This window comes from Helicoverpa armigera, chromosome 14 (assembly GCF_030705265.1).
Source record: "Helicoverpa armigera isolate CAAS_96S chromosome 14, ASM3070526v1, whole genome shotgun sequence".
Taxonomy (NCBI): Eukaryota; Metazoa; Arthropoda; class Insecta; order Lepidoptera; family Noctuidae; genus Helicoverpa; species Helicoverpa armigera.
The window spans coordinates 5,486,345-5,513,623 of record NC_087133.1 but is presented as its reverse complement, the minus strand read 5'-3'; the positions used below and the strand labels follow the sequence as shown (position 1 = coordinate 5,513,623).

Sequence of the window (27,279 nt, the reverse complement as noted above, 5' to 3'; positions counted from 1 at the left end):
AAAATATCTACATATTTATGCCTTGCACAGTACATATATTGTAGCCACATTGAAAATGATAATAGTCTTTTATTCAATGCTTGCGAAGATGCCATAAAGTGTCAAAGGCTACTATAAAAAGGCAATCCAGAAAATGCAGCGTACCAGAATGTGTTGCGTTTTTTATTTTGACAACAGAGGCACGACAGGGATGCACAAAATGGAGTTACATCGATTTAATATTATAATAAATAAAAACATGACTAACAAAGATGCTAACGAACTTTTAGTCAACGCATTCTTGTTGTGGTTAGGCAAATGTGGGGTATGCATCATCTTTTGTGGAATAAACTGAGTTTATCTCGAATGCGTACGCTCTTAACGACCTCGGTAGATACGATAATAACAGTGAAAAGGAGATGCCGATTAAGGGTCATATTGAATTAAGCCGTAGTGAAATTGCCGCCAAGCCGTCAGTTCAAGGAACTAAGCGATGAGATCCAATTATGGAAGCACAAATCGCTCCGGTCGACTCGGTGTGCGGATTTTCAAATTCGCTAAGGTTGAACGCCTCTACGTCCAGAACACGTGCGTGAGCATGAAGAATTTAATGATGACACGAGCGCCTCTTTTCTCATATTTCTTGCATAGAACTTAGATTTTTTCACAACAACCATTTGAAATAGAAATAAATTCTACTATTGATCCCACGAAGTGTCGTGAAATATTATTTTTAATGTGGTTATGTTCTAATATTATTATTACTCGCAGGTGCATTAACAAAGTCACAATTCCCGGTGTTCACGATCTACGCACAAAAGTCGTGTCTGGGCGTGCGTCCTTGTGAGAGGGCTTGGTGCTTCGACCGCGTGCGCGGCTACCATCTCAAAGGGAGAGGCAAGAGGACACACACAGTCGGCTCCAGGCAGATGTGCCTTGACCTCTGCCTCGGCGAAAACGAGTTTGTTTGCAGGTTAGTTAAATACCAGACAAAACACATAAATAACAACACATATTCTTAACTCCAGACATGTTTAATTTGTTCCCTGACAACCAATTCAAATGGTTGAAACTATTGCCTCTCTGGTAGACATCATTTTAGAGAAAGCTTTGTTCTTGAACAGATTTACAATAAGCTTCCCTTGTTTTATGTGCAGCGCAAATACAAATAACCGCACGTCAAAAGTCAATAAGAGCGTTGATTCATGCGAATACACATAAGAACAAACCGTGGCTTATAGAAAACAGATTCATATTTTTGTCGCGGACATAACATCGAATTTATGTTGCTTCTCGAAACCACAATAGAAGGATGCGGTGAATTTATTGAAATCACATTCATCCTGTTGAGGCTAGCGTTAGAAAATCTTTTACCACACATTTTATATGAAATAGTCATCATTTGTATTACAATTTCGTATTTTGTAAAAGTGCAATAAAATGATAGGTACTTTTATTACATTCCTGCACATCTAATTTAGGTATACTGTACACCTTTAGTTACATTTAAGTTATTATGAAATAGCTTCATTGCGTTTCCTATTAAGTTCATTAAACGTTTTAAAGAAAACTACAAAGTAGAGCGGTATATGGGCGGAGTGAAACATGAATGACCCGCGAGCACTCCTTGCCCTCGACACGACCTATGCGCGCTCGTACAGACACTTACAATAGTATTAGTGCAAACATTATACTTCTATTAATAAATACCACGATTTGTACAATACGGATACTATCCAATTAAAACGTTCAAAGAAAGTATAAGAAACATAACTCGCTGCAGCAACACATTTTTTACTCAAGTACGCAACAAGCACATGAGTTGAAGACGTTAATGGTTTTTTATTATTTCATTGTGTGTGATTCCAAACAAAATTGCCTTACATCGAAAGAAAATATTTCAATGCATAGAATAGCGAACAGCAATCTAAGAGTTAATTAACGATCCGATGGCATCATGCCGTAATTGTTGATGCAATTAAAATTACACAAGGGATTTTTAGAAATTAAAGATACGTTAATTGCTATTGAAGTTTTTGCAATTAAAATAGTGAAGGCACTATGATTTATTCCCAGTTTAAAGACTGTACAGTTTATTACGGTAATATGAATTCATCAATCGCCATAAAATAAGCGACTAGTTTAGTACGACGCCGACGGAAAATATGAACGTACTTTAACAATTACCTACTTTCCAGTTTATAGCTTTATTATGGATGGTAGGACGTATCTTTCCGAAGCATGGTTACAGACCATAAAACAGTTAACAATTTTGAATATTAAATGAGTAATACAATTTATTGTTTGCAATATAATTCTTTGCATCAAAGAATAAATAGTTATCATCTCTAGATAACATGACAGTAGACAGGACTTGAAGCATATCTCAAATAAATTAATCAGTTGTTTCGCATCTAATGTAACATTTTGTTAACACTATCACTACATAACTGACGTCGATATTGTCCATTACAATTGCACTAACAAGACGTGAAAATAAACGGAGGGGGTCATGACTCTATTCCCTTCAATCAGATGCTATCATATATTGACTGATTCAACATTGTGCCTAACGAAGACAGTTATGTATGTAAATACGTCCTTACCAGTGAAAGGAGTCCACGCAACAAAATTCCTTGTAGCTACAAGTTAAAATACAAATATTTATCATCAAAGTCGGCTCATTAGATATCCATACGAGTATAAGCTAATTTATAGATAAGCCCGATAACGAAGTCAATCAGCCTTCACCAAGTTGCCATAGATGGCGGGCTGCGCGGTACATCTTTGCGGCTCAGTTCAGTGGATAAGTCACAGCCTCTTCCTGGTAGCCGTTCCGTTTCTGAATTCTATAAACGAGCATTATATACAAAGCAGGGAGGCCAATTGAACGGCCTACGTCTCAGGCGTCTAATGTAGCAAGACACGACTGTCCTATTGTGTTTATTTCCTTGTACGGTTTTTGATATCATTAACATAAATAGTGTACTGCGTCAGACGCTCACATTCGATACACGTATTTCCGTTGGCGTGTTCAGGTCAAGCTTGCTCTGCTCAGTAACGATTGCGGATTGTAGCGCTAATTTGCTTCTGAACGCGTGCACTACGTGCGTTCACCAGTATAGGCCAACAATATTACAGATCGAAACGCATTACTTCTCTCCAACTAGAAAGCTCAGTCTATATCTATAAATTTATTTTCTGAACATCATCTTTGTAATGAGTTTATAGTATTGCCACTTAACATAGTTCGGTTGTTGTGACTCTTTCTGAAGACCGTTAACTGAAAGTGCAATAAAAAGTCGCCAATTTACCTGAATCAATGACCTACTGTTCGACATAATTTTGAAATGAAACCATTTGTAAGTCTTTGAATCGATGGATACTTCGTGACACACTCAACTATTGCTCCGGGGAACATTAAATTTATTTAGCTACCATGTTTGAACTAACAAAGTCCAGACGTAATAAATTCCACGATTTCACGCCATCATCTCGGAATTCTTAACTAGGGTTGGGGTTAGACAAGCGATTAGAGAATTAAATGCGGGATTTTACGTAGTCAAGCTTGGTTCGACACGTGTACCGTTGGATACAAATCGTCGTATCTCCATTGAGGCGAACAGGCGGCGCAGGCGCACCCCGGGCGGCGCGCATCGCGATCGTCGACAGTCACGACATTTGGCAAATATTCCCCGGACGTGGCGGGCAGAGTGGCGCGCGGTGTGGGAGCGGCCTGCCCTATCGCTTCCTACTTCCACGATACAATAACCGATAAGCCACATATTGTTTTCCCCTTCGAGCCCTTTCCGCACTTAAATAATTACCGTCGATAGTCTGTTAGAGAAGTATACCACAGTGAATGAGATACCTTTAATTTAATAACAATATTTTTTCTACTAGACTCAGACACTGTTATTACAAGCTTTAAATCAAATAACAAGCACATAAAACAAATGTTAGCAATTAAATAAAATACTGCGGATATTCCTGTTTTCATTTAGTCACGCTTCAGATCGAGAGATCAGGGTACAAATTACGAGCAATCGAAATTATGGCCTATCAATAAATAACACATTATTATTTTTTTATTAGACTGACCACCAACGACTTATTTATACTTAAATGAAATGAATACCTACCTACTACAATGTTGTGTGCGCGGATATTATGTAAATCATACGTATCTTTGACAGTTTAACTGTACCCATAAAACCATAATAATAAATTCACTGATTGTCCACATTGAAATTATTTATTCTACTACATTATAATATGAAGTGATATTCCACAACTAGGAAACGGACTCACCACTTATTGCCGTGCCTAGCTTAATTTAGCAATCATAACCAGGCATTAAACAAATTTTGGTTTTATGACCGTATGTGTGAGTATGAAGATACAGTTGAACAAATTGCAGGTAGTCAGTGTAATTATTATGCGATGAGGTAGAGGCATCCGAGCTGCCCGTACGGTTAAATGAACAACGGCTACCAGTAGCGGGACATTCGCAATCATCAACTTTAAACATACTAAATTAATGTCTTCTTGTAATAGACTTGAAGCCGTTACATAAGATCAAGATAATAAGCGCAAAATCAAAGTTAATGTACCAGTAAACCAATTAATTTTATAAATAGATAACTAAGCGTCTATTGAAGAACGAAACAGAAAGTTCTCATGGCGAACACAACAAAGAAATGCGCCCATCTCATGTGAAAATCACACAGGTTAGCGCGGGGGTCATCTGATCGGGTTCGATTGTACATCAAGAGAAAATATTGAGCTAGATCAACCAGATAATATTATACGGGTGGTCACTAAGCACAAAGTAACATTATACATTGAAACGTCACAGTTTTATATAGATACAATGTTAATGAACACGAAGCGTATTATTCATAAGTATAATATGATTCAAGCCAATGGAAAAACTGCATAATAGGACATTTGAAAAGCGTTACATTAGACTTGAAAATACAGGGATATAGCCATGATATTTTTATTGTATTGTATGATGGGAAATTAAATCAGCGTATAAGCTAATATCGCTGTGCACAGAGTTACTCAAGCAGTATGCAAACAAAAGAGCTCATTGAATATAAAGCTATTATGATTATGACAACTCGCGGCGGCATTGAAAGTAAAAGTATAACTGAGCGGTTTAATTGAGAGAGTATTGCGCACAACACGATACGCGTACATACCTGTACTCTTATCGAGGACGTTAAAATCAAATAGGCACAGCGACCCACATCAGACTATTACTGCAAAACTTGAATTCAAACAGCTGTATCATCTCCTTAACAGTCTCCGTCGGCTAACAGCGTTAATCATGCGCTACATAAAACCAGTCTTAAGTGTTCCCAAGACTAGATACTTCCAGTAAGAGCCGAGAAATAGAAACATACCGCCAGGTTATCGTGTCAAAAATGTATTAAAATTAATACATAAACAGGTCTCATTGAAATTGATAATTACCATATTAATCATGAAAGATAATTGACAATTAAACGGTGCAAGCAAAATAGCGTCAATCGCACTATGCATGCGGTTAACTACTTGGGAAAATTCACACAATAAAAAAGCTAAGAAAAACATAGCTGCTGTTAAACCGCGTGAAACATTGTTGCAGATCGGCGAACTACAACAATAAAACTGGGGAGTGCGTGCTGTCTAACATGGACCGTATTACTCTGGCGGGAACCAACTCTTTCCAACCGAACGAAGGTAGCCCATCATCTTTTTTTATTTCTTATGCATAGTTTTACTTAAATAATGTATGTATTTTTAAATCACTCTTCTTCATTTATGCAGACACCGACTATTTGGAAAACAACTGCGTAGAGGAGCCAACTAAACTTTGCGAGTTCAAGAAAATGGGTGGACGTATTCTAAAAACTGTAGACTCTGTATATCAAGATGTCCAAACCGTTGAGGAATGCCGTGAGCTTTGCTTGAATTCGCCGTTCCGTTGCCACTCGTACGACCATGGCGACACTGGAGACCATGTCTGCCGTCTGTCTCATCACTCCCGAGCCACGCTGGCCGATATTCAGGTACGCTACTATTTACAGGCAAATACTCTTTTGACATTCTTTAATATTAGCCGAAGAACCGATAACCGTTGGGGTAAACGAGTTCTAGAGTGGAGACCGCGCCTCGGCAAACGTAGTGTAGGACGTCCTCAGGCACGGTGGAGTGATGACTTGCGCAAGACGGCTGGCAGGAGCTGGATGCGAGAAGCCGAAAATCGATCTCAGTGGCGTGCACTTGGAGAGGCCTATGTCCAGCAGTGGACTGCGATAGGCTGATGATGATGATGATGATGATGATGATGACTCTTTTGACAATTAAAAATATGTGACCACTACGAGTTTATAAATTAACTGATAATTATTAAATTATATTTTTATTGTTTTTTTTAGGATCCTTACTTAGAGGTTCCCGAAGCGGCCACCTACGAATTGTCATCTTGTTACAACGTGTCTATCGATTGCCGTTCTGGTGACATGGTCGCCAAGATTCAGACATCAAAACTTTTCGATGGCAAAATCTACGCCAAGGGCAGTCCTAACTCCTGTGTCGTCGATGTTAAACAGAGTCTTGAATTCGAATTGCACATGGGATACAATAACCTTGAGTGTAACGTTAAACAGAATGGACTTGGAAGGTAAACACATTTGCATTATATCCTAACATTGAAGAAAAAAGGTTCCAAAAATGAATAAGTAATTAACATTGCAATTTTTCTTCCAGGTACTTAAATGATGTGGTTATTCAGCATCACGATACCATCGTTACATCCTCTGATCTCGGCTTAGCTGTAACTTGCCAGTACGATCTCACCAACAAGACTGTAGCAAACGAGGTCGACCTGGGCATCCACGGCGACATCAAGACCGGTCTGACGGAGGAGGTCATTGTCGACTCTCCCAACGTAGCTATGCGCATTACCGACAGGAATGGAGACGACACTATTGCATCTGCTGAAGTTGGAGACCCCCTGGTAATTTTAAGTCTTGAATTTAACATCTGCAAATGGTTTTTATTGCTTCGAAAATAACCAAATAACTCTTCCTTGTTTAGGCACTTCGTTTCGAGATCATGGACCCCAACTCGCCATTCGAAATCTTTGTGCGAGAGCTTGTTGCCATGGATGGAGTCGACTCCAGCGAAATCACCCTCATCGACAGCAACGGTTGTCCCACCGAGCACTTCATTATGGGACCATTGTTCAAATCAGCGAATAGTGGAAAGGTAAGAACCAACCGAAACTCAACTACCTATTTCATAGAAATCATGATTCTGTTCAAAATTCACCATTAAATTCATTATAAAGAACTATAATTATAACTCGTTAAAACAATAATGTTTTCTATTTAAAGATAATGAAGTGGTATGAGACCATTTAAGCCACATTATTTTTAGGTAGTATGTTTTTGCTGTAGCAATAAAAATATTCCACGCATGTAAAGGCGGACAGAAACTCGTAATGAAAATAATTGACTCATTAATCTTCAACCTCGAAGAGAACAATTTTAACGAGCGATTTGTTCAATCTTACAGATGCTGTTGTCTCACTTTGACGCCTTCAAGTTCCCATCTTCGGAAGTCGTCCAGTTCCGTGCGTTAGTCACTCCCTGCATGCCTACGTGTGAACCAGTTCAGTGCGACGGCGGCCCGAACGAACTCCGCTCCGTCATGTCTTACGGACGTAGGAAGAGGCGTTCGACCCCAGCGGCACCCACCGACGACATGCTTCTTGTGCAAACCATTCAGATTACCGACAAGTTCGGTTTCGACAAACAACGCGCCAAGAATGTTACTGAAGACTCCGTGTATGTTAGAGAGACCGACGTCACTTGCATAAACGCAGCAGGAGCTATGCTTGCGGCGGCTGCTTTCCTGGCAGCTCAACTAGTCGTGCTCGCTGCGTGGACATGCAGTTGGCAGCGAAGACGCGCCGCGGCTAAAGCTGCTGAGCTGCTACCAGGACCCAATGCTCCCTCCGCTCTATGCAAAGTCTATGATGCCAGTTTTTCTCGTGCGCACCAGAGGCATTTCTAAATAACAGTAGGCGTGTCGACGTGATCAGCGTCCGCAATAGTAGTATATTTCGTTAGTTTAAAAACCCCCGTCGAGTTCTGGCTCGTGAGGACGATATCCTTTGGGTGTCAAGTCGTCCGCCGAGCGCAGAGCAGCGATAGCGGTTATTTAATGGTTAGTGGCCGAGCGCTTCCACAGCACAGCACGTAAGGGCGCGGTGGTGCGGGGGCGCGCGACACAGAGGCGGGGACGACCAGCAGAGCGTGCGCGAATGTGGACGGATGCGAGTGCGGCGCGTTGTGTGACCGTTGTTGAGTGCGTCTTGTGTGTGAGAACGCTCGCTTGTCCCCATCTCCGGCGTCGTCGGCGGGACCGCGGCCGTGAGTCGTTATCAAGATCACGTCGCTCATTCGTTCACTTTACGCTCGGACATCCATTTGTGGAAGTCCGATTACGTATTGTACCATATTTTTTTAAAAGTAGCGTAAGCCTGATTTTAATGATACGTAGTGATAAGTAAAAAGTAACATTTCAGTACCTTTTAAGTAGATAACCGAACGTGCGACCTAAGTCAAGAGACGATGGATTGACGGCCGTCCCGACATCGTAATTTATTTAATTTAGGATAGTTTCTTTTTTACGTAATTTATGATTGAATTTAATACTATTTAATAAAAATTTAATATAAATGAAATACCTACCTAAACAAAAGAAAGCTTACGACTTACAAAATGTGCTATTCCATGTTAACTGAAAGTATTTTATTATGATATCTACTAGTGCCTTAATAATGAGATGTTAATGTATTAAAATGTTGTTTAAACCTCTTATTTAAACGGCATTTTACCCTGATTCATCCGTCCAAATTGTCATTACTTAAAATAAAACTTCCAAAATATTTCTTTGGTTTCATTTTATGCTGTTGCCTCCCTTATTATATTTCACAAAGAAACAAAGCAAGAACAGTATTCAATGGTAATCACCTCACTAATTAAATATGATTGTTAAAACAGCCAATTCATTATCATCCAACTTGATGGGTCGGTCTGATAAATATGAAACAAAACATCTTCCAATTATACTGCCTTGATATTTTTATGATTGCTGACTAAAAACTCAATCTGCGCTGTCATTGAACTGTTTTTTGTAGCCTACCTGTTTCCGACACTGTCAAAAAGAGTAGTAATAAAATGCAAAAAATCTAGTGATAAAAAGGCTGCGTGTAGATTTGAGTGGTGAGTGTTGAAATTGCACACATCAATGAGATGGGATCTTTGAGTTAAGTTCTTGGCACCATCACGTGTGAAGGGGCACGGCGGTCGTTCGTGCGCTAGATAAGATCGGCGCGCGCGACGGCACGTGTCTTGTGTCGCGTGCCGACTTGAGAACAACTAAGCGCAGCCATTAGTAGCCCAGCAACAAAGAATTTGTCCCTACAAGCGTTCTTTCTAGATTTAGATTAGCGACGGTGTTGAAAAGAAATAAAATAAAGCCTGTTTGAGTTTGCCGCGAAAGCTACAGCTGCCTCATAAAAAAAAAGGTAATTCTAGATGGTACTAGGATACACTGACAGTACCACATGCAGGGTTACAAAGAGTTTAAACTAAAACCTGCTTACAGATCATCCATTAGAAATGTACTGTATGAAAAAACATGATAGCTCATTAGAAACGGACCTATATTTTACTGAGGGAGCACTTATAGCTCGAACGAACTTTATTCAAACTGCATTCATTCATTTATCGTAGATGGTATTTCTTTCATGGTAGAAAAAGTACTATATTATTGAAGCAATTCAAAAATCTTGAACAACAATGAACCTTAGCCTAAGCACCTGAAGTGGAAAAGATGACATGGCATCTTTCTCTAACATCCTATAAAGAATAAAAGAGAACATTATAAATAACGTATAGCTACTAGATAGCAATGCGTAACATTTTAAATCTTACACGTTCAACGACACATAAAAAGCCTATATTCGATTTAATATTTGCCATCTGCCACACATTTTACAAAAATAGAAAATTGTGTTCACACAATTTAGTAGGTCCTGAATAGGATCATAAAAATCTAACCAGTTTTCAATTGCACAGCAAAGAGGTATAAAAATAATAAAACGCAAATGTCTTGTGAAAGCTGAGGGCGGTCACAATTTTGCAGTAGTCGACAGACATTTTCGAAGAACTATAAAATTCAAATATTGAATGCAACATTGTGTTGCAGATAAAGTCGTTTACAATAATATGAAATATTCATAAAAGGGAATCGACGGTGGCCACCGGAATCGCGAGGTACAGACAAGAAAAAAAAAGTTGCACAATCGACTAGCGAACATCGGTCATGGGACAAGTCCCACAGTCAACATATATATTAAACATTGCCATGTCTTTATAAGGAACGTCCTTGGAACGCTTTGGTATAGGGAAGAGCCCGTACTCGATCAATATCGGCTCCTTTTGTATCTTGTTCCGATCCTACTTATTGAGCGAATAGTTGAAGATTTTATCTCGCGCTCGGCATCGCGACACAAATGAAATATTGCCAGGACGGCTCGCTTCTCATGAAATATGTAATCTGATTAAGTATTACAATAAATGAGTCACGTTGGGAACTTAAAGAGCGCAACGACCATCAAATGGACAATAAATGCAGATTATGAAAAAAGTAGTCGTTTATTGGCTACTTCTTTAGAGAATTCGCACGTTGTTTTGCAATTAACGAGGCGAGAATAATATTTTCGTCTATTATACCTGCAAAATAGGATCCTCGGGTCTTGGAAAATTATTACAGGATCTACGTCAGCCTGTCCATCCAGCGTAACGTGATTCAGTCTAAGGCAATTACGTTTATGCAAATTCCATTGAGTCAAGTAAAGCTGCATAATGTCTCACATTTATTGTCTACTTTATTATGCGAACATCAGTTTGGTGTCCCGCAGATCGTTCGTAAGTACAAACACATTTAACGTCGCAACTTTGCAAGTTAGCTTTACATTGACAGTGCCCACCGCCGCGTTTTCTTTGTTTCTTTATGGTATCTTTAGATCTTTTAGATTAGCAACCTACATAATTACCGCCTTAATTATATTTTCTGGGCTTTCGACTCTAATAAAATTTGCCTAAAATGAACAATGTAATCATGATGAACCCAATTCCTAACACAGTGACAATTAAGCATACAATACCATAAATAGAGAGAAATACGCATTCCTCCGCAAATATAACAAAGAGTTTTAACAGAGCCATCAGATTCAAACACAATATACGTACTTAAATTAGAAGACAAGTAACGAGAGAAAGGGAAATCTAAACAAACAGGCGATTAACGACAGTTAAATAACAATAATAATCGTAGATTCCACTGAATGGCTACCTTTGTAACAAAAGTGCATTAACTTAGCCTTTTAAATACTAACTAGGACACTTTCGTTTGGAAAGGAAAGTAAACGATGACAAAGGTTACTTACCTTTCATCTTCACAAATATTTTTTTAGAAAGGTTGACTTAATTTGCCAGTATGGAAAAACATATGGAGCAATGAAACAATTGTTTCTTTTTTGTAGAATGAATTTCACTACTTGGTTAAGGCTGTGCACTGAAGATCAAGAAATAATTTTCGCATCTTATCAATTTTATTACAAGAAATATAGGCTCAGAACAATTTTATTGTCCCAATAATGATTAATGTTTTTAACGAGTAACGATAATTTCCTTTTTTGGTAAGTACAACCAAATTGGTCCACAATATTTACGATCATAGCAAGCGCTCCTATAAACAATAAATGAAATTCCAGTTGATTACTTCGAGATCGCCCTTTAAGGCAAAACTCAATTTTGAGGTGGGAGAATTCATAAAAACGAGATTGGCGACTGTTAGGGAACGAATAATCTGTTAACAGATCGTAAATCAGACGGTACTGGAGATAAGAGAGCATCCGGTGGACTCACGAAGCGCAATCGATTTGGACTCATTATATGGCTATTGCTTGGCGCCAGTTATGGATATTCCCTGCGCAATTTGTGTATTATTTGCATCGGGATAGTTCTGCGATACCGCGATCACGCAGGGGCTTTCTCAATACGAAAATAAACGGAGATAAACTGAAGAACCTAAATGATGCCGATGGCTGGAAGAGACCACTCTGTAATATTTATGAATTTAAAACGACTATTTAGAAAATGCATTGGCGACGTCGTGAAACAGCTAATCTTGCAATAAATTGCAGGCAATACTTTTTTTTTTGGTTTATCCCACCATTAATCACCAATTGACAGAATTTACTATATAAGCAGTGGACATTCATCTCTGCCAGGTTTTCGACATGATTTAACAAAATCAGATACAAAATAACATGTCAATATAATGGATAGAACTTCCAGTATAAATTTAGTTCGATGTGGGTCAGTAAATGAGTGGGCGTGCTCTCCAATTTGTTGACGTTGAGGTCCTGATTGTATGTTTGTATAAGGATGCGATGAGACCATGCGAAATATCCGCCGAGGTGGGCGGCACGCGAATGCCATCTGTTATACTTATTGAATCTAGTATTATCATTGCAAGTGCAATATTTACTTCAACAATATACTGATTTGTTGTACGATTCAATTTAAATACACTTAGTTCTGCGCCTTGTTTCGATAAAGCCTGTGTGGTGAAACGTTTCCGAGCTAAGCAAAGTCTAACATGTCTGTTTGTTGCAATTTAACCATCAAATCAAATTACTTTATATGTGCGTTCTGATATTTTCATCCCACCAGGTACAGGATATTGCAGCAATACAAAGTGGAATTGGTTCACGATGATAGTTTGTTTACATCTCGAAGTCTAAACACTGTGGGAAAAGATTACTACTTTGTTTATTTAGAAGTAGTTGAGAAAAATGTTGCAACTCTTTCTGCCTACATTGATGTACCTATGCATTGGGTGTTAGTAATCGAACACTGATAAATTCTAACTTTAATTACAGCTGGTAACAGTACATTAAATCAAATATTTACAGGGCTCTTAAAACGTCCGTTACGATAGATTTAAATCATTGTATTTATAATGTACATAATTCATATTGGGATCGGATGAGTTGGTACTCGCGTGAAATGTCGGAAGTGATCAAAGCGCGATCACGAAGCGCAGACGCGCTAACAATCCGCTAATAGACGATCGTGTTCGTGAGCCCGCCTCCCGACCACAATAATAATGTCCGAACTGACGGATACTATTATTGCCTCTTGGTCGTTTGCACAACACCCACGTGCATCTGCATAACTAATATGATTTGTGATATAGTGTTTGAGATCAAATCTTATAAACGCGCCTTCAGCTGCGAGACAGTAAATAAATAATGATTGGAAAATTCCAATTATTGTAAATGGACATGACCAGTGAGCGAGATGATATCGATAATGTTATTCATGGCCGGTAGACTAAACGAAACACAGCCAATAATATAAATACAGACTGTATACAATCAACAAAATAGTTAGGAATGCAGGTTAAATATAAACAAACAAGATTTATATTGATGCTGGAGATGTTCGCTGAAATAGAATGAGTTACAAAAATGGAACAATGAGATATTTATTGTGACATGCGTGGATAAATAGAGTGTAAAGTAGCACCAAAGAAATGGTAAATGGACAGCCTGCCTTGCCCCAAATTATTATTTTTTAGGTTAGCGGGATGAGCAGCCTAGATTAAAAGTACCTAATCAAGTCAGTTTTGTTGTCCGTATTTACAATTCCAACAAAGGAGGATGTGCAATTACTAGAAGTCGTTTTCCAATAGAAAGCTCAGCTTATCTGTTTATGACGCGACATAAATTATGGAGTATAAATTAATTGACCACAAGCCTTCTAATCGGGGTTACTGCAAAAGGGTTCACACACTCTTAAGTACTGTAATATTTCACTACCTGAAATATCGCTTAAGTTAAAGATTTAAATTTTCTATTAGTAGGAAATTAAGTTTAATTTATAGTCTAGTGAGTTCGTAATTTTATTACCGCTGTTGCCGTCCTAATGGGACCCGAGAAGTTTCTAAAAAAAGGGTAAATAATGCATAAAGGCTAAGCTTTCACTGCAATCAGCGTAACGACTACTTCGTTCAAATGCCTCCAGCCCGTTGAGAAAATCATTGACACGATTTTTGCATCAAACTACGTTTCCAACACAGGCAGCCGTATGAATACTGCCCCGAGCACTTGAGAACGAAACCTGATATTTTCACAAGTGTAAAAACGAAAGCTGCTCTGGTATTTTTTAAGAGTCCGCACATAGATGTAGACGATTAAAATCTCTGTTGTTCCGTTATTCGAGGTTAATTTCTAGCTGCACTCGTTGAACTATCACAATCGAAACTCTTTCATAGTGTAATTCAGTAAATTCGTTGGAAACGCATCCTGAGATATGGGAATAAATACACATCAGAAGAAAATAACTTAAAAGGTTGATTTCCAAATATCCATCATATTCTTTCAGCTTCTCATTCTTATTGATTCGTATGGAAAAAGTGAAGAATAGATCCTGTTATCGAATAATTATATGGAAATACATACCCACCGTCATAAGCGTTATTTACTATGCCCTTACCCCGCCTTAGAAGACGTTTAACTTAAGGAATATTTGCAAATCTTGACCAAGCAAGATTTTTCACACATAAACGATCTGATTCCGATTACACGCAGTGAGACTCACCCTTAATCGCTGGTCGGCAACTGTCCACACCCTACTTGCGAAGTCATTGCTGGCTCCCACGATGTACGCACCAGTAGAATCGAAGTCTACTGACATGACTCCCGCGTTCGACCCGACCAGTGTACCTCTGTTCTCCACCATACCTGGAAACGTGAGGAATATTATTGGAAAATGCTTTGAATAGTAACCTCATACTTTTTTCATGTTTTTTATTTACTTATACATGATATGGTCATGGGGTAACAAACCAACAATAGATATAAACCAAATAAAATGGCATAATCAGAAAACTTTGTTCGAATAATATACAAGATACCCACTAATATTGTCAGAAAAGACGTTTCAAACAAGCTTTGGTGACCTATCAATTATCGCGTGTAAAGTTTTCGGTACACAGTTCAGGCAGGAATTTATATAAAAGTTGGAGTTTCAATATTCAGTTCTACGAAAGTAACAAACTGAAAATAACAGAGTAATTAATGTTACCTATGAGAATATGACGTTGTAAACATGTTAACTACATATTTCAATAAACACAAGACAATATCTTTATCAATTGGTAAAGAAATGAGCAACTTACTTTTAGTAACATCCCATAATTTGACTTTTCTATCAGCACCTCCTGTCGCAACGATTCTGTCTGTTGGACTCCATTTCACAGCATTAACTTCGCCGTCGTGAGCGTCCTGTTAAATACATTTACTTCGTCATCTTACTTCAAATAAAATAAGATTAACGGCCAGTTTCTTCATCAAAAATTAAAGTTAAAGTTATGGCTAAAGTAATGGCTAAAGTAAAAGTAACGGTTAAATTCAATTTTTCTATTAGTTTTGCTGTCACTTTAGCCTTGAAAAAACGAATTTGACCGTTACTTTTACTTTAGCCATAACTTTAACTTTTGATGAAGAAACTGGCCGTTATAGAACACATTCTATAGGTATTTTCGCACGAACGCAACTGCGAAAGTATGGTTGAGTTTTGATTTATTCCCACGCTTTATTTTCATAGTTGCCAGACAAACGTATGCATCAACACAGACTTTTGAGAACATAAAAAATGTAACGTGTTATTCTTCAATTTATTAGTACTCTGTCGTCTGGTCATAATTGTCTCAAAAACTGTTGTATCTATTTATATGCCGTTTCAGTAAAAGATATCTAGATCGCTACCTGAGGAAAGTTTACACGTTCATAGTATACGCTCGTACACTAAACGTATACGTTCGCTAAAGGGGCAGATTACTATAACTATAGATAATGTTAAAAATACAAAACTTATATATTAGTAACATGAATACCAATTAAAATATAACTTACCTCCTATAAAGGAAAATATTGAAATTGTATAAAAGTTGTTACAGAGCCTTTAGTGTTGCCTTGGTTAAATATAAAGACTTTCAAATATTTAAAATCTATCCCGGGATAGCTTCGATAAGCGTAAGCTGAACAAAATAAGCGTGTTACAAAGGACTTTGTATATTAAAATCTTCTACGACTGGTGGTATTAATGAAAGACAACGTAATTGTTGCCGACACAATAACAAACTTACAAATCTGAGTGCAACTTTATTGGGTAAAACTGTTGCATAATACGGCATGGAGTCCAATATTTTATCTTCTGAACTGCCAGACCCACTACTCCGACTGCCGCTCTCTCTCGCCGCCTCCTCTAATTCTTTCCGCACCTTATCAGTTTTCTTTCTGAAAGAAAACATTTGACACTCAAATAAGACGAAAGCACCAAGTTTCTTTGTAGCGACTTTTATTACCATGTTGACCGCGATTCCGCGAAGCCATATTTGCAGGCGGACTAGATGTATACATTTTATTAATATGACCTATTTCTTGAACCCAACCATAAGAAACAGCATGCATAAAACACAGCAATCAAGTTTATTATTACAAATTAGTCTTTAGCTTTATGCGTCCAAAGCATCTGCTGACTAGACCTCCCTGTTGAACAACTACAATACTGAGGTGAGTAGATAATGTAGAAAAACAAATAACAGTAAATTGACATGTGTCCAGTACTTTTGTTCGAAAGATGTTTATCTTCACACCTCTTTGAGAAAGAAAGTCAGATAAAGTTTAAGGCAGTTTAATAACTTAATCACGCCTTTACATAAAGAAAAAAAAAAACATTACAAAAGTGCACAATCCAACATTACATTACTAAACTACATCAAACATGCAAAATCAGTAACGTTCAAACTTCAAAAACTCAATCAAAAATTGCTGTTAATAATCACACTATATTTAAAAACGTTATTAAAGTAACTATAAACCATAATAAAAATTACCCAATCCAATGATTTAAGAATAGATCAAATGCCTGGCGAATCAATAAAATTGAAATCACATTAATAAAAGTGAGCCGTTGAAAGTCAAATAAATACAGCTACTTCAAAGGTGCAATAAAAATTGTAAATACACAAACGTGCGTAAACTCAACAGCTTAGGTATCATAATGTAGATACTTTGAGTCGTTCATATGTGTGTACATTTGAATGAGCGAACACTCACACATCGCGAAATGTCGGCGAAACTGCATAATACGTGACTCTATTTTAGAATTTAGGTGTTTACGTGACGCAATGACAATGCCAGAATATGTAACGTATCTTCCATTAATAACAGTACTGGAACTAACCTTGTTTGTGACATAAATAGAACGTATATACGTTATTGGGTGGGTAATGAAAATTCTCCATGGTTTAACGTTGCAGACCATGCACGCGTTATCAAATGGAAAATTGTAAGTAGGTAAATAATATGACGCAAATAATATTTATGCTTGAAGGATTGTTATTTCGATCTGTGACAGGGACGCACATCGTAAATTATTATAATGGATGCATACTTAACTTCATACTGATTTCCAAAATAAGTATTGATGCATCATAACAAAGGTACATTAGAAAGATAGGGATGTATGACAGAAACTTTCCATACAATTGTACAACCAGAGAGGAAAAGAAATCATGAGTCAGTTTCAGAGTGCAGTTAAGACATAAATATATGGGCCAATTTCATGAAGAGATATAATGTTCAATAATGAACGCCACAATGCCTTCAAACCACCACATCATCATTCTCATTATGTCAAACTCACCCGAAACTAACTCTACCAAACGTGTTGATGAGAAACGCGGTAGGGTTGCTTGACCTGTTGAAGAAATTAGACAAAAAGAAGCAAAAACAAAAATTATGGGTACTTATGCAAGCCTTCTAAGCCTCGCGGCACACACAAATCCCACTCTAGAACGACACTTGCCAAAAAATACACATTTTAAACACAAAAATATATTAAATATTATACTTTATCTATGTGCATATAAACTACGTTTTATTTGTCACGAATAAATCGAGTTATCCGAATAAACTCGTTAGCAGAGATACACCAAATGTGTATAAACAAATCGATTTACACATGACAAATTCTACGGTGCAGTGCACATCAAATCTAAGGTAGCAGCGACATTCACTTGCAAATCTCATTGCAACTAAAATACTCACAGGCAAAAACCAATACATTAAAATGTATGCCATCGACCGAATGCCCCAATAATAAACAAATTTTGACAAAGCTGCACAATTAATAAATTTAAAAATACCTATAATAAGTGTAAAAGTCGCCTTGTATAATATATGGACTTGGTGCCATTTAAATAGTAAACAAATACCTATGAAAAACTGAAATATAAAACATGCGTTATAATTTAGTAATGATTTTTCCATTAGGAATAGCAATAAATACTCACTTGAGGAAATGTTCATTTTCTTCATTCATTTTATCTGCATCCTTAGCTTTATATTTTATGAGTCTCTCCACTAACGAACGATTTTCATCCTACAACACAAAAATTGCACTATAAAACTTGCAATTCGCACATTAAGATTAAAACACATGTATTTCAATATAAAATTACCCTTCGGAACACTTTACGCATGTTTATGATATTCAAATATTTTACTAACAACGTATTTACAACTATCACAAAGTTAACTAAACAGGCGTCTGTTTAAATGAAAACATGCGAATTATCTTTGAGATCTACTCCTGACACACTGCCACGAAATTTCCAATCTGACTGAATGTAGGTAAGTGATGTTACTTGAGACACAGCTATAAGCATTTTATACACAGCTGTTATCACGTGATCATCGTAAAATATACAGCGTGCTACATTTTACGATATCCTAGTAATAATTCATTACATTAAGTGATATGTTGTTTGAAGCATAGCTTCGTATGTTGGAGTTATGAGGCCGTTGTTCTATTTACGTTAAACCCGGTACCAAATCAGGATTGGTTCACCTACTCGGCCGGCTTCATTTGATATATTATGTGGTCAACACGGTGTGACAGCGGTGAAGTACCGCTATCTTAGGGGACCAATCGCCAGTTATGATTAAAACAGCTTATCAGCTATGCTTAACATTACTCATCTATTTTAAGAAGTCAAGTGAATGAGAAAAAAAATATTTTTGACTATAAATTATGTAAGTAATCTGCAAGTAAAATTTATATGATCGAAAAAGATGACAAAACCAATGATAGTAAAAATAAAGTTTGTTTAGAAAAGCTGTTTGTAATCTAAGGTAAAATCACGTTTCCAAGTACCAGTCACCCTATACATTATTGCTGGAATAATTGTTTATGTAATATCTATTTAGGATCATTGTACGTAATGGTCAAATTTTAATTGTCTAGTGATTAATAAACGCCTTACATGTCGGCTACTATAATATGTCCTGCACTGTTGGCTTATCTCCTTACATGAGAACAGCCACCGTAGCCGATAATTGGCTAGGAGGACATCATCATCTAGTCTATGTAGATATGTATTATCAAGACTAAACAAATATTGCTATGAAAAAAAAAATGCACCGCTGAATTTGAAACACGCTGAATATTATTATAAAGGCAGGCTAGAATCAGCTTGGAAACTTGCCAAATTTTAAATGATGCTATAAAAATCTAAAGTTCCAGCGGAAAAAAATGTTCAATAACGACCACCAGTAGTATGCCAAAAATATTTTATCCAGTATAAACAAAAGCAAGAAAGCTTCAAACGTAGTGGAACGTATCTTTTTAACTGCCTCTAACAAGCTGGAGAAGAAGCTAACATGAGCTAATGTTTAATTACCCGGGGATAAAACCGTTGATTCATTACTCAAACTCGAGTTTAGAAGTTATTTTGAAATAAGTGTTTGGTGCAGAAAGCTGGAAAATCTGTGGTTCCGTGAAACTGAGAATAATGATCGGTCGGCGGCGATTCTGAATGAATAACAACTGGGATGCGCGCAATTTATAGCGAGTAAGACTGTTTTATAATAATCCTTCCTACATTTTCGGACTTTTGCCCAGTGTTTATAGTTTACAGTACTGACTATGTTTACCATTTATAATGGAAACCGAAACATGTTTCCGACTCCGATTATTTATCAATTTGATTGTAAGTCAATTAAAAACAAGAACTTATCACATTTTTTCTAAGAAGTATGACTAATAGGTAAATTGTAACACCAAAATGATAAATTAGACAATTCAATAGCAACTTATAAATAATTTAGACATAATTAGTGTGAGAAGAACACATTACCTAATTATTTCTTTGTTCCTTGGACTCATTATCAGCACAAATACACATAAAAAAATATTTAAAACGCAAACTTAATCCATAACTGCAATATTTCCTACATAAAAATATATTTTCGGAACAATCTACCCGATCTACATTTTAAAAACCTTCTATCATCCGGATACTACCGATTGCATATCACTGTCACAACCATAGGTGTGGACGTCATAAAAATATTAATATAGTGTGTCATAGAAAATAAAAATTAATTCATTGATATATAATAATGTTAGGTTATACCTGAGCTTTCCTCAGTTTTTCTTCTATGGCTGCGAACGCTATTTGTAAGGCTTGATGTTCATCCCTTAGAACTTGATTTAATCCTTGTAATTCCGCCATATTTGTTTCATACATTTGTATTTCGGCACGAAGAGATGCTATTACAGCAGTATTTTCTGAAATTCTAAACAAAAACATATTCTGTAGAGTCCATATTCATATTAGAAACAGGAATTAATTAATTCTAATGTTGGCATGTTTTTTGTATCTTTTGTGGCGTCATTATGCCCAAGGTTATAAATATGTTAGGTCAATAACTAGGTAAAAACTTTAAAGTCCATATTGTGTTGATGCTAGAATAATCTAAATACTTTATTAAAAACGCAGTGCAAGGCGAAGTTTGCTAACTTAGCTTGTTACGAAAAATAAAACGAATAATATTCATTTTTTAAATGTGACCTTTGCTCATATGTGGAATTATGGTATCATTCCAAATAGTTATGTTCATTGGTTGCCAAAGCATAATTTATAGGAAACTGACATATACGTAGACACAGCAGGCCATCACTTTTTTAATGAGGTTTTATTGGATTTCCTAAATCTTAAATAGCTATGAAACTTTAGTGCCTACTTCAGCCAACAGCAAAGGTGGCTCAGTAGGTATATATCTATGCAATCAAGTTTCTATGGTTCGACTTCACTTTTGTTTACTTACACGATATCTTTAGCTTGTAGCTGCTTTTCTAAGTCATGTACTTTTTCATTGAGGCTCATAATCTGCTGTGCATGTTCCCCCCTTCTCCTATGCATAGACGTTAACTCTTCCTGTTGTACTAAGATTTTCTGCTCCAAAGCCTGTATCCGTTCATTGCTTGCTGTTCCTGAAATTGAGAAAGTATTTTTATGTACTAACTAGCTTTTGCCCGCAACTTCGTTCGCGTGGAATAGTGACTACCAGCAGATTTTTGATTTGACCAATAGATGGCGCTATATGTCCGGAATAATTTTAATTATAAAAATAATATTTTTTTTTGTAATAAAAACTATCCTATGTCCTTTCTCAAGTTTCAAACTATGTCTGTACCAAATTTCACACAAATCGGTTCAGTAGTTTAGGCGTGAAGAAAAGACAGACAGACAGACAGACGGACAGACAGACAGACAGACAGAGTTACTTTTGCATTTATAATATTAGTTTGGATTAATCCATCAGAAAAAAATAAAATATTAAATGTCATCTCAATTATATTTGGAGCCTGCTTCCAGTATAACGGGATGCAACTCAGTACCATTGTTTTACATAGAGCAAGTAGCAACTGCCCATCTGACCTCCACAACCACATTAAATGAGCAATCCGATACCTCTTGGTAGGATTTGTATCATGAATCTTATATAATTTTGAATTATTAAAAGTAGGCATGATCTCATTGGAATCTTATAAGAATGAATATTTTAATAAAGTTGTTCTTTACACATCATAAATTTTCAGTTTTATCATAACTTACTGCTTTTTACTGTGTTATCTCAGCTATTTATAGATTCCATGGTTGATACATTCTCATTTTAGCAGAGGCCTAACATTAGCAGGCCATTTTTATCAGTTTTAAATTTCTAAAAGAATTGGATAAAATTCCAGCTGCCCAATGTTTAAATAAAAATTAAAAAAACAAGAAGTAGAAACTTACCAGTACCAGACAAAACGCTATCAGTTCCAGAAAATCTTATTCTTTCATTGAGCAAAGTAAGCTGTAGATTTTCATTTTTTAATGTATTGACATTGTCAAACAGTCTGCTTTCTGAAAATTTACATATAAAGTCATATAAGTGAAAGTGATTTCTGTACTAAAATTCATCATCTTTTATATACCAGTTCTTTTCTTAAATTCTGAAACTAACATAGGAGGTCAACATACTTAGATGGTAATCATTCTGAGCTTAATAGAAAGTAATGACTGACTCATTCCAAGCCACAATCCTGAGTACCAATCATACATTTTAATGACTTTCATTGAATAATACATTTTACTGTTTAAATGTAGGTAGGTCAGGTATATATGCACATTACATTGTTGTAAGTGACATTTGCATGCAGTGTTAGATCATTTTCTAAGAAAGTTTTATCCAAATGAAACCTTATCAATCATAACATGTTTGTTATCTCTGGTATCTAATGATATGGATGCCATCACCGGTGGCATTGTCGAGTTACCAGTCAATATCTATAAATAAACCTATAGTACAATAAGAGCATCATTTTAGAACCTGTTATGTTCATTCATGCATTACTTAAGGTTTATTCCATTGTGTGAGCTATACATACAAATAACGTAAAAGGTTATAAACAAATCACTTGCAGAAGTAATAAACAGTCATGATAACAAACAGAATAAGGCACAACCTATCAGTGAAGAACAATGGATTATTAGTCTTGTGATAAATCCTGCCTATTTGATATATTACTATAATGTCAACACAAAGACGTCCATAGGTTAAGTTACTTACGAAAGGCAATAATGTCCTGAAATGCAGCTGTTTCATATTTATTCCTAGCTTGTAATTGGCTTACAATGTTGCTCCTCCATTCACCACCTTCCATTTTTACTGAGCAGTTAATTAACTGATAAAAAATAATTATTATAATAACTTATGATCAAAACAAACAGATGTCATAATGTTCAATGGTGATCATTTGATATCAACAAAGAAAGTCTTGTATTTTATTTCAGTAAACAAGTTCTGCGCAATTAATAACCCTATTATGTTTCTAATTAAGGCAAGAATAGCAGAAATAACCGAAGATTTTAGTGTATTTCTCTCAACAATATGAATGACAATACGTTAAATCACATTAGACACTGACAGTTGACACTACTGACAGCTAACATGACATCCCATTTGAACTAGAGTGGCTACTTATTCAAATCTTACTAAGTAAATGTAGACGATTCCAAGTGAATGAAAGACAAACATTATTAAACATAAAGACAAACATTATTTGGCTTTTAATTATATCTTTCTTTTGTGTTTCATGTGAAAATTTCGTCTGTGCTGGGCACATTCGCACTTAATCGCTGGCCCGGTAGTTGATTGTGCGAATGTGAGGTTATTATGTTCGCAATTTAATTGTTCGTGTAGGATACCCTTAATGCGCAACTAAATCCTTTACCATCTGCTACTGTGAAAGCGCTCAGACAGGACACTACCTACAAAGTTCATTACATTTAACAAACTGTTAACTGAAAATAATAATTAAACTGAAAACTTTAACCTTTATCTTTCTCCCTGAGCGTGGTGTGAAACCGTCGAAGTACAAATTGAAATTATAATACGCGCCATGACTCAACTACGATATAGGCGTGGTGCTGATGTCGATGTTATGGCTTTGTATTTCCCCATAATTTGTTGCGACATTTTTTCTCCGGATTTGAGTCGTCAGTCAGTCTAGATAGGACCTTTTTTTTCCGACGTCAAAAATCATCAAATGACCCCTCCCGCTGTGGGTTAGCAGCGGTGAGGGAGTGTTAGACTCTTACTGACTAAAAACCGTCGTGTTCCGTCATAGGCCTTTTATGTACCAGGGCCGCGGTATCAGTCTAGATAGGACCTTAGGCAACCTTTCACATAAATTATAGAATACCTAAGTTCAATACCCAACAGAAAATATTGTTTTAATAAGGAGGTATTACATATAAAACGAGAACATTCTGAATTATAAAATTGCAAAGTAAGGGGACCTAAGCAGAGAGAAGACCGTTATTTTGAAAGGTCTGTAGAAGTACCTACTAAATGGCCATGTGCTTATACTTTCTATGCGCCACAAATAATCTAGGTACCCGGGTACTCTACTTACCACGTACATACCTACCTACGCTCAACTCACAAAATAATTCCATTACCTATGTACTTGCACCAAAATGTTGATCTTTCTTCCTTCTCAATATTCTAGAGTTACCTAAACTAGGTTCTCCATGATTGGGTACCTTCCTTGCATCTAACAACCCTACTTAACAAAAGAAACAGCCTACCTGTTTATAACTTTTTGGTTCAAGCAGACACTCACTACAAACTAATTACACAGTAGGTATAGATAGCTACTTACTTTCCTACCTTATAATCGTTATCATCCTCCGTCAAGGACCTCATTCATCTGGACTTCGACTGTTACTATTCAATTAAGGATTGGAAATTCAATTATAAGTTTTGAGAGTCAGAGCTGAGAGCTCAAGGTATGCGCTCAGGCGTCTAAATTAATTCGTACTTTGAGATATGATTATCTGTTTACCATTAAGTCCACTGGGATTGAGAAGTATCTACTGAAATGTATTTATTAACTTGATTTAATAAAAAAAGTTTAAGCTGATTGCTAGCACTTACTCGCACAGCTCTAGTGAACCGAAGCGAGGACTGGTTTATTAAGGTGACATCAAATTAATTAAGTCGACATTTTTAGCGGTACAAAAATAGAAATGTTATTTTTGTGTGCGTAATTTGTTTCTACCTTCTGTTTTAGGTATGGGTATCTACATGTGGGCATTCATTTTAATATTCTAGATTGAGCTAACATAATGAAATTCTATTTCAATTCGGTGTAGTTAGGTACCTACTCAAATACATAACCATTTTGTAGCAGCTAACATTTTACCTTGTAGGTACTCCATTGAGTAACCAACTTTAGTCGTCATCAGTGTTGTTCGCTACGACATTTGACATTATGACTGTTTTATTTTCTCTATTTAAATTCACAACTCGTCCGACTATCTCTATTGTGTTAACAAATAAGGTGATTAACCTCGGTCAGGATTTAACTTTGGAACAAAACGCATTTGTTTCAGTTGCATCTTTTAATCGAGTAGGTATAAAGGAAATGGTCTCGAACTTTGCGGCTTAGGTAATGTAAGTCCTTGTGAGAGGGGGGGGAGGGGGAAGGGCACTTTAATGATACCCAAGAATCAATGCAATGTAAATTAGGTACCTATTATTGGAATCAATAGATTCAATTTATGAAATGGTCCTACTTCCTTATAATTCTTGTGTTGGTTAGTACCTACAGCATAAGTTTACCAAAGTATGCAAAAGTAGTCTATCTCGATTCCTCTTTACTGCTTATAATAAAAATATCTCATAAATAACTTTTTGCGCTAGATAACTTTGATAGAGCAACTTCACTGAAGAAGATTGCGGCAACGCTATTGCAATTTTACCTAAGTTAGAATTTCAAGTCCCTAATGTGCTGCGACCGTTTTACAGGCTGAGATTACAAGCTGACGACTGCTAGGGGTTGCATCACTGTCAGGCCCGCCGCTAGCTGTTTGTTCGCCCGCGTGCAAAACCGATTATGCCGCCCTACGACTACATATTATACTGGGTTTTGTCAAAAAATATATAAGGGGGGGGGTCCAGGGGGTCCGGACCCCCCCGCCCATTCATATCCATCTTACTTTTCCAACAGAAAAAAATATGTACATGCACCGCTCTGATTGCAGAAAACGCACTTCCTTCTGGATACATAAATATTGCAATAGGTACATAACATATATTACACATAACTTTTTATTTACTTGAAATGCTCAAGTCTTAGAGTAACCTAAGAAGTCCTGGATTAGCCCATTAGCAGACTAAGCAATTGCTTAGGGCATCAATGCAGTGCAATCATTACCCAAGTGGCCCCCATGTATTGAAAGATTGTGATTAATGGGTAGGTACCTACATATTGTATATCAAAGTGCTTAGAACAGATTATGGGTAACTTAAAGTAACGAACGTAAATATCTATAGCAATGTTTAATTTCAGTAAAATATGTTATTAATGGTTTTTGGTGGGTTTCCCGTTAAAAAAGTCAACGCATGAGACATATTTCATATGTAAGGAAGCGCGAGCGAAGCGAGCGCGAAATTTTTTTAGTCTAAGGACACAAAACAAATAAAAACCACTGTAAATTAACAAAGCAAAGTCAAAAAGTAAGATATGCACAGAAATGAAGTGCAAATGTACATGAAGCCGCGATTTTTTCCTTAGAGTTTTCATGAAGTAAACATATAATAAAAAGCTATAACGGACGTGAGCGAAAAATGATTTTTCAGAATTGAATGCCTCAACAATTAAACAAAGATAAATTGCGATCAGTGCCGGTTTTTACTCTACCAGCGCCCTAGGCGAGATTTCTACGGCGCCCTCCAACTGCAGTTCAAACCCATACGATTGCGCGAGCGAAGCGAGCGCAAATATTTTTTTTATAGTCAACAAGTCGAAACAAAAAGATTAGACTGATTAGACAGAAAAAGAAGGTTAGCCTGGAAGCCGACCCCAACATAGTTTGGGAAAAGGCTCGGAGGATGATGAAGTCGAAGCAAAAATTACGTAAAATGTAGCCCAATCGTACATAAGTTATTGCTGGTTGATGAATGCAAAAACACTGGAACACGTCTTATGATTGCGCGAGCGAAGCGAGCGCGAAATTTTTGTTATATTTTAGAACTCAAAACAAAAATTACTTATAATTTTGCCCAAACGTACATAACTCTTTGTTGATGATGGCGCCTATGTATTAAAATTTTGGGACTTAAAGTAGTACCGTAAATAAGAAAGTTCATATGGAAACTAGAAGTTACTTTCTTATTAATAAAAGAACTTAAAAACGACGCTCCCTTTTTGCTAGGGTAGCTAAAAAAATCTTGAAAAATAAAAACAACTGTAAAGT

The 27,279-nt window shown here is 36.6% G+C and overlaps 2 protein-coding genes across 4 annotated transcripts in view; one reads left to right on the top strand and one right to left on the bottom strand.

The window, feature by feature from the left end:
- LOC110380840 (uncharacterized) overlaps nucleotides 1-8,926 on the top strand; it is a 49,645-nt gene extending 40,719 nt beyond the window's left edge. The window contains exons 6-12 of the mRNA XM_021340967.3: nucleotides 751-952; nucleotides 5,615-5,709; nucleotides 5,797-6,038; nucleotides 6,408-6,652; nucleotides 6,739-6,988; nucleotides 7,069-7,239; nucleotides 7,549-8,926. Coding sequence (XP_021196642.3) covers nucleotides 751-952; nucleotides 5,615-5,709; nucleotides 5,797-6,038; nucleotides 6,408-6,652; nucleotides 6,739-6,988; nucleotides 7,069-7,239; nucleotides 7,549-8,049 — 1,706 coding nt within the window. The 3' untranslated portion in view covers nucleotides 8,050-8,926. The remainder of the gene's footprint in view (nucleotides 1-750; nucleotides 953-5,614; nucleotides 5,710-5,796; nucleotides 6,039-6,407; nucleotides 6,653-6,738; nucleotides 6,989-7,068; nucleotides 7,240-7,548) is intronic.
- The window catches only part of LOC110380849 (autophagy-related protein 16-1), a 144,400-nt gene extending 120,952 nt beyond the window's left edge, over nucleotides 1-23,448 (bottom strand). For 2 of the 3 annotated variants that reach the window (XR_010277108.1, XM_021340977.3), the window contains exons 1-9: nucleotides 23,084-23,448; nucleotides 22,267-22,377; nucleotides 21,296-21,461; nucleotides 20,602-20,764; nucleotides 18,478-18,566; nucleotides 17,829-17,882; nucleotides 16,267-16,417; nucleotides 15,298-15,403; nucleotides 14,718-14,860 (exon numbers count right to left, since the gene is read on the bottom strand). Coding sequence is in view for 2 of the 3 variants with exons in the window: in XM_021340977.3 (XP_021196652.1) it covers nucleotides 14,718-14,860; nucleotides 15,298-15,403; nucleotides 16,267-16,417; nucleotides 17,829-17,882; nucleotides 18,478-18,566; nucleotides 20,602-20,764; nucleotides 21,296-21,461; nucleotides 22,267-22,377; nucleotides 23,084-23,177 (1,077 nt within the window). In the remaining variant the exon portion in view is untranslated. The remainder of the gene's footprint in view (nucleotides 1-14,717; nucleotides 14,861-15,297; nucleotides 15,404-16,266; nucleotides 16,418-17,828; nucleotides 17,883-18,477; nucleotides 18,567-20,601; nucleotides 20,765-21,295; nucleotides 21,462-22,266; nucleotides 22,378-23,083) is intronic. The other variant, XM_021340985.3, reaches the window with a different exon arrangement.
- Between the last annotated feature and the right edge of the window lie 3,831 nt (nucleotides 23,449-27,279).